Below are 8,100 nucleotides of genomic sequence, written 5' to 3'. Positions count from 1 at the left end.
TGGTCTTTAGCTGCCAAGCACGGTAACACCTCCACACTTCTGCCCCAGCAGGAGGAATGTGACTGTGGCAGGGACTGTGAGGTCACTTCTGTCTCTGCACTTGATAGGGCAGCAGCAGGAACGTGTCACGGAAAGGGACTGGGAGGTCACTTGTGTCTGGAGGTGGCAGATCACCCTTGACTTCTCCCTGGGATGTGCACTTTTGGGCTGACATCTGGCAGTGGCCCTGCTGGGCCAGCAGAAGGCACCTGCTTGGCATGCTGACTGGGGGATCCCCTCTGCCTCCAGAGCCAGGAGGACCCAGGCAGAAAGAAGGCCCCCATATGGGTTGTCCTGTCCCTTCTGCTTGAGTCCATGACTGGGCAGCAGCAGGCACAAGGCTTGGCTGTGTCTCCAGAAGAAGCTGCAAGGCCAGCAGCAGGCCCCTGGCTTGGAAGATGCTGTTGAGGTGACTTGTGTGGTTGGCTGAGAGGCCACAAGGAGCCTGCTGGGTTGGGATGCCTACTTCAGGAGTAGTTTCCACCCTGATAGAGCTTCCTTTGGTAGTAGGAAAGAGCAGAAGAAAAAAATTCCACAGAGTGCACCTTGGAAGTTAAGCATTGGCCACAAAGAAGAAGAAATATCCCTCAAAAAGTTGTGCTGTGGTACCAGAGGTCACCCTCTGATCAGACCCTTGCTTTGTGTTTCAAGGAACAGCTAGTGAGGTCTGACGAGACATCAGTGAAAGCAAGGGATGAAAGCAAGGTGGTGAACAGAGATAGGTGTCTGCAGACTTCAAGGAAATAGGTCAGACTGTGACACATGATAAGAAAGCCTGTAGAGGGGAAGGCAGAGGGTGCTTGTGCAAATGGCAGGCCCAACAGCCCTGAAATTTCTGTCCTCTTGGCTAGAGCTTAGGAGGAGATATGTTATATTCATTGTGATGAGGCCTCTTCGATTCTTTCAACCCTGTGCAGCACCTCGGAGGTACCACACCAGTGTTGTTCTCATGGCATCACACTTCCCACCACAGCCCACAGACCCCAGGAAAAGCCTTGAGCCAGACGTGGGGGTGCAGGATCTCCTCTCACAGTTCTAGGGGTCAGGCCTTGGCTCTTCTGCTTTACTAAAACCAACCAAGACTTTTCTCAGCACAGTGCTTTGCCTGTCTGTAACCATGGCCTCCAATTATCTGCCCTAACAAGGCCCTGGGGAGGCTTTGTTAGTAACAGCCCTCAGTGGGGCCCATTAATACTCCAAGTCACTTCAGCTTTTCTTTTTGCATTTGCTTTTTCACACAGTTGCATCATTCTCCTCTCAGTACCCAAGTTTCATTGACTCAGCACCAAAATACTCCATGGAACTCATTAAAATGCAGAAACTCCTAACGAGCCATATCTCTCCCAACATTTTATTCAAGTCTTCAAGACTTGTTCAGCTAATTGTAGAGCTTTCATGTTCTAATTAAGGGGGAAGATCTCAAAGAGCATCTAATAAGAATCTTTCTTCATTTTAAAGGCTGAATTTTGTTGTGTTTCAGTCGAGAGCATCATTCTCCAATAGGTATTGGTCTAGGGTTTCTCCTTTGAAGCCCTGCGTAGGTGGGAAGAGCAGGGGTTTTCCTGTTTCAAAACAAGCAACAGCAAATCATGCTGCAATTTAAAAAAAAAAAAAAAGTTCCTTATTTTGTTGCCTCCAGTGATGTTTACCTTCCCATAAGGATGACTGTACATGATGTATTTTACAATGATTAATAGGAATTTTTAAATAATTGTGTTAATATTAATCCATATCATACAAATTCAATGATAAATGATGAGGGTCTTACTAAGGAAACCATTAGACAAATTGCTAAGAGATGGGCGACCTTGAACACACTGAAACTCCAAGCAGCAACTAGGTCACTGAGAGTGGTCTGAATGATTAAACGGTAAGAAGAGGGCAAACCAGGAGAATGATGGGAAGTGCATAGGTCCAGACAGGCAGCTGGAAAGGGGGCATTCAGCAGGGTCTATGTAATCAAGATGAGTTTTGTGCCTGGAAGATGAGGGAGGGAGCACACCATGATAGAAAAGCGATGACAATGCAAGTACAGGTGAACACCAGTATTTCTTCTCCTGGGATGAATATGCAAAAAAAAATATGAAAAATCACATTTCTTCATGATAGAAATTACACTTCACATGAGACATTTTACAGAAAGGATTGAGTCTTTTGAGCTGATGTGTTGTTGCTTTATTATTCAAGTACTGAAAAAAATACTGGGTATTCTGGCAGAGCTTTGCTGCCTGACCATAAGCATAACCAGGGAAAACCTCCAGTGGCCCCATTGTGTTTCAGGCAATTCCCCAGACCAGCAGATGTCAGAAAAGACCTGCAGGAGGCCAGAGCCCTTTGGGAAAATCAGGTGGAGCCAGGTGGAGTTCCCAGGGCACCTCCACTGCCAGCAGTGCTCTTTGTCCCTGTAACTGCAGCCCAGTCCAGCACAGGAAACCCCTTCAAAGACAAACCTCTTCTTCAGTGGTGTCCTGGGATTCACCTAGATTTGAAATGGCCATTGGAAACATGAGACACTCTCCCTTATTCCTACTAGACACGTGAGCATGTGTTTATCTTCCTGGGTCATCTTTAGCAAACTCAGGCTGAAAAACTCAAGTATAGCATGCTTGAAATGGCTGAGCCAGAACCCATCAGCTTGCCCCAATTTGGAAATGGCGCTCCAATTAAGGTTTGAAAACAAAAAGTGTGGAATGACTATGCAGGTCAATGTGCAGAGTAAGGGAAAGTCACACATATTGTGCTGGAGTAGCAGAAAGCAAAAAGCATTGCATTGTGCCTCAGAATAATCAAGGAGACCTAATCCAGTTCATCCATGAGGAAAAGCAGAGAGAGCAGGACGTTGAGTTTGTCCTAACATGAAGAAGGATGTGCATCACTGGTGAAGGAACCGTCATTTGTGCCATCAGCAATGTGAATTACACAAGCACCAGCACATCTAATGGTAACCTGTCTGCCCCGGCTTGGTATTCCCACAGGGCGGGGGAAAGGGAGCCGACAGCCAAGGGACACATTTGGGTGTGAAAGGTGGGGCCCAGCAGAGACAAGGAGTCTAATCCGGGTCCAGGCGGGTGGCACAGCCCCATGCCCCATGCAGGGGCTGGCTGGGGGTCCCTTCTGCTGCAGCCAGTGCACACAGCGTAGCAAGAGGAGGGCTCCCTGCACATCACAGGACACAGCATGGCCCCCCAGGGGCTCTTCCTGACATCCCTGCACCTCCTGGCAGGCTGCAGTTTGGTGCCCCTCAGCCTTCCCTCCTGTGCTCCCATGGCACATGACTGCCTCCTGCCCAGCTCACTGCCCACCATGTCCGACAGGGCTGCTTCCAAAGCTGGGCCTTGCCCAGGGTCAGTCCCCCGCAGGGGCAGAAAATGGCCCTTGTCCTGGTGGCTTTCCGTGGCCTTCCTCTCAATACATGCACTTCTCGTCCTTGAACTTGTTTCCCAAAAGTGGGCTAGTCCCCGCCACTGGAGATACCAGAGCCCAACTGGAAATGGGCCTGGGCTGGCTGGTGTAGGTGTCTATGCATGGCTAGTGGGGGTGGCTAGATGGGCTGTGGAGGTCCCCTCCAGTCTCAGTGAATCTGTCACTTTGCAATGCCTGGCAGGGATTACAAATGTCAGAAATACCTCAACCCACTGCAATATTCCCTACCCATGCTTCCTTCTCCCGCCCCTTCTTTCCTTTAGGATTAAAGTCAGAAGGGACCTCTGGAGGTTTCCAGTACCAAGATCTGCTCTGAGCAGGGAGAACTTTCTCATCAGATCAGGCTGCTTCCTCAGTGCTTCCTCCACCTCACTTTTGAAAGCCTTACTCCTAGGGGTGTTAGCTGGAAGGCCAGTTCTGATTCAGTGGTGCAACAAGACAGCAGTGTGGAAGAGAAGTGAAACCAGCACCAAAACGACCATGTCCTGCTGCTGCCAGTGTTTGTGGGTCCAAGAAAGTGGCGACCCTGACTCAAAGGCTGCAGGGAGGGCGTGCCTGCCAGGGCAGAAAGGGCAGACCCAAAGGACACCAGGGCTTTCCACCACGTTGCAGCAGGGATCTTCATCCCACAACCACTGCTGTACCTGAGAAGAGTGTATGAGAAATGAGATCCACAGAAACTGACTACCTGCTGGTTCCTTTATTTAGTTAGTTACAAAGAGCTTAGCAGCACCTCTACATGAGGACTTTGGGTAAAAAGAAAATGTAGAAGAGGAGTAGAAATATCTTAAATTTATAAAATAAAAAGATAAAAAATAATTTAGCATATTGGAATAATATTGAAAAGAATGAATAATTTTTGAAATATATGAACAAAGATGTTTCTGCCTTGTCCACGTATATTTCAGGGAATCAGATGCAGAAGACGGGTTCCTCTCTGAAATACTGAATATTGCAATAACATCCTCAGTGCCTCCTTGAGATCTTTATTCCTCATGCTGTAGATAAGGAGGTTCACTGATGGAGGCAGAACTGAGTACAGAAATGATACCACCAGGTCCAGGGATGGGGAGGAGATGGAGGGGGGCTTCAGGTAGGCAAACATGACAGCGCTGACAAAGAGGGAGACCACAGTGAGGTGAGGGAGGCACGTGGAAAAGGCTTTATGCCGGCCCTGCTCAGAGGGCATCCTCAGCACTGCCCTGAAGATCTCCACATAGGACACCACAATGAAAACAAAACAACCAAATGTTAAAGAAACACTAAACACAAGTGCCCCAACTTCCCTGTGGTAGGCATCTGAGCAGGAGAGCTTGAGGATGTGGGGGATTTCACAGAAGAACTGGTCCACAGCATTGCCTTGGCAGAAGGGCAGGGAAAATGTAGTGGCCGTGTGCAGGACAGCATTGAGAAAGCCACTGCCCCAGGCAGCTGCTGCCATCTGGGCACAAGCTCTGCTGCCCAGGAGGCTCCCGTAGTGCAGGGGCTTGCAGATGGCAACGTAGCGGTCATAGGCCATGATGGTGAGAAGGAAATACTCCGATGACATCAAGAAGACAAAGAGAAAGACCTGTGCAGCACAGCCTTGATAGGAGATGGCCCTGGTGTCCCAGAGGGCATTGGCCATGGCTTTGGGCAGAGTGGTGGAGATGCAGCCCAGGTCGAGGAGGGCGAGGTTGAGCAGGAAGAAGTACATGGGGGTGTGGAGGCGGTGGTGGCAGGCTACGGCGCTGAGGATGAGGCCGTTGCCCAGGAGGGCAGCCAGGTAGATGCCAAGGAAGAGCGTGAAGTGCAGGAGCTGCAGCTCGCGTGTGTCTGCAAATGCCAGCAGGAGGAACTCGCTCACGAAGCTGACGTTGGGCATTTGCTGACTCTGGACACAGTTGTCTTCTGAAGATGAGATGGCAGAGAAATGTTAGAACAGACTTCTCTCAGGAAAAGCCATTGTAAGTCTTAAAACATGCCTTAGCCTGACCCTCTCTTTTTGAAGAGGACCTTCAACCAGGTTTCTTACTTGCTTGAGCAAAGTAGAGTTTTCTTTTGTTATCTGGTAGTTATCCCTGTTATGGTTAGCATGATGAACATGGTCAGCGATTTCTCTGAGAAGAAAGTTGAGACAGCTGGGAGCACTGAAGCTGCAGTAGAAGAGCAGATGGACAGAATATTCACCTTGACACTTACCTTGTCAAGGGCTGTGCACATTTCTCCTGCAGGCAGCTCTCAGCATCCTCCCACTGCCAACTGCATTCAGCCACTCTCTCCTGTTCTTCTCTCTGTGTCTGTGCTTCTGTGTCTCTTTCCTGCTGTGCTGTGCAGAGGAGCTGCTCCTGGGCACAGCAGTCTCTCTGCTCCAGGGCCCTCTTGCCACGAGCTCTCTCTGTCCCATGAGCCCAGCCCAGCTCAGTAGCACAGCACCAGCCCAAGGCACTGCAATCACCCCTCTGGGGGCTTGGCTGATGAGCCCACATATGAAGCTCAGGCACTCAGAGACAATTGAAGACATCTCTCCAGAAGTGCAAGTCAGAGGCAAGTTTCCTGCAGTGTCCCCCTGAGGGCCAGCACTGACACAGCCTCCCTTGGAGCTCGTTAGAGCAGAACCCTGGAGGCAGTGAGGACAAGGAGACAAAGGCAATGTGATGGTGATACTGATGTGTAGGAAAACTGGATGTGTGTCAGCAAGCACAAGGGCCAGGCCTTGACCCCCAGCTCCTGTGAATGGAGATCCTTTCCTTTACAGGTTGCTCAGGGCTCTTTGTGGGGCAGCAGGAGATGGGGATGTGCATGGCCAAGTGCAGGAGAATGGTACGACCCCTGCCTGGTTCATGGGTGGGGGTGAGGAGGCAATGAGGCCCTGGTGCTTTAACAGTAATCTGTCTGCTCATAGACCTCAGTGGCAGAGACAACAGCCATAGCCATAGACACAAAGACCTGGGTCCTGCTGGGTCTCTCAATCTTGTCACAGCCCTTAATACTTTCCACAGCAGCCTTACCTAAGGACTCTCATACCTGTATCTCTTTCCCTGCTGGCTGCAGACCCTTCTGTTGGTGGTCTCTTACACAGATGAGCTGAGTCTGATAACTCATATCATCTTGGTGGCCATGCTCCTTGTAAGGCAGCTCTGTAGGAAGCTGGCCTGGTTCCTAGTGAGCAGGCACCACTGCTCCTATGGCATCCCTCATGGTGCCCAGGCCCTCCTCCTCCTGGGCACTGCTCACTCAGCAGCGTCCCACGCTGCCCTGATGTGTAGGGTTACTCTTCATCAGTGCAGGACAAGGCTCTTCTTCTTGTAAAGGGCACGATGTTCCTTTAGACAAATCTTGAGGTTTCTCAAGGTTCCCGTGGACTGACTCTCCATTCTGTCAGGCGTTAAGGTCTGCAGGCAGACAGTTCTAATTCCATGTGATTGTGCTATCTCTGACAAGACAGCAGCATCAGGACTTGCAGGAAAGTCTTCTGTGCTTTCCTCCCATGCATGCTTTCAGTTTGTCTGGAGCTGTGTCCTGAATGTTATGGGGCTGTGCAGGTCAAAATTAGAAGGGCCAAAGCCCAGCTGGAGCTCCATTGGTATATTACTGTCAAAGAAAATAAAAACTGCTTATATAAATACTTCACATAAAGGAAGATTAGGGAGAATCATCATCCTTTATTGGATGTGAGGGGAAACCTGGTAAAAAGAAAGGAGGTAAAGGCAAAGGCTCTTAACACCTTCTTTGCCTCTAACTCTAGCAGATGGACCAGTTGTTCCCCTGGATATTTCTTCCTTCTCATGGCCGGTGCCAAGTTTCCAGGGTGCACTTTGTGGCAGTTTTTCTCTCCTGCTCTTTCATATTACCAAAGTAAACTCTGTCAGGGTGGAAACCACTTCTGAAGTAGGCATCCCAACCCAGCAGGCTCTTTCTGGCCTCTCAGCCAAGCAGACACAAGTCACCTCAGCAGCAGCTTCCAAGCCAGGGGCCTGCTGCTGGCCTTGCAGCTTCTTGGCTACACACAGCCAAGCCTTGTGCCTGCTGCTGCCCAGTCATGGACTCAAGCAGAAGGGACAGGACAACCCATCTGGGGGCCTTCTTTCTGCCTGGGTCCTCCTGGCTCTGGAGGCAGAGGGGATCCCCCAGTCAGCATGCCAAGCAGGTGCCTTCTGCTGGCCTAGCAGGGCCACTGCCAGATGTCAGCCCAAAAGTGCAGAACCCAGCGAGGAGCCAAGGCTGACTTGCCCCCTCCAGACACAAGTGACCTCACAGTCCCTTTCTGTGACACGTTCCTGCTGCTGCCCTATCAAGGGCAGAGACAGAAGTGACCTCACAGTCTATGCCACAGTCACATTCCTGCTGCTGGGGCAGGAGATCCTGAGGCAGAGCTCACCTCTCTCTTGTCCTCTATGGACTGGGGCTTACCTTTCTGGTTTAGAGAGTAAACAAAGTTTTAGTTGGAAGGTTTGCTGTTCTGTTTGTGGTGTCAGGTGTGTGGTTAGGGTATGGGCAAGCATTATGGCTTAGGGTTTTGTTTAGGTCTGGGAAGAAGTCTTGGGATAAATAGAGCATTTAATGTTAGTGTTAAGGGCAGGGATTAGGGTGAGCAAGAGAGGAAATGTAAGGGATAGGGGCTCTGCGCTGAGTTTATCTTGAGGTGATATTTTGAGT

At 50.1% G+C, this 8,100-nt stretch overlaps 1 protein-coding gene across 1 annotated transcript; it reads right to left on the bottom strand.

Moving 5' to 3' along the window:
* Window positions 1–4,366: 4,366 nt before the first annotated feature.
* LOC119715333 (olfactory receptor 14C36-like) lies at window positions 4,367–5,326 on the bottom strand. The gene has a single exon (XM_038172640.2). It carries the CDS (start codon window positions 5,324–5,326, stop codon window positions 4,367–4,369), a length of 960 nt encoding a protein of 319 aa, XP_038028568.2.
* Between the last annotated feature and the right edge of the window lie 2,774 nt (window positions 5,327–8,100).

This window comes from Anas platyrhynchos, chromosome 31, assembly GCF_047663525.1.
Source record: "Anas platyrhynchos isolate ZD024472 breed Pekin duck chromosome 31, IASCAAS_PekinDuck_T2T, whole genome shotgun sequence".
NCBI classification, from domain to species: Eukaryota; Metazoa; Chordata; class Aves; order Anseriformes; family Anatidae; genus Anas; species Anas platyrhynchos.
The sequence above is the reverse complement of the archived record's forward strand: the minus strand, read 5'-3'. Positions and strand labels throughout refer to the sequence as shown.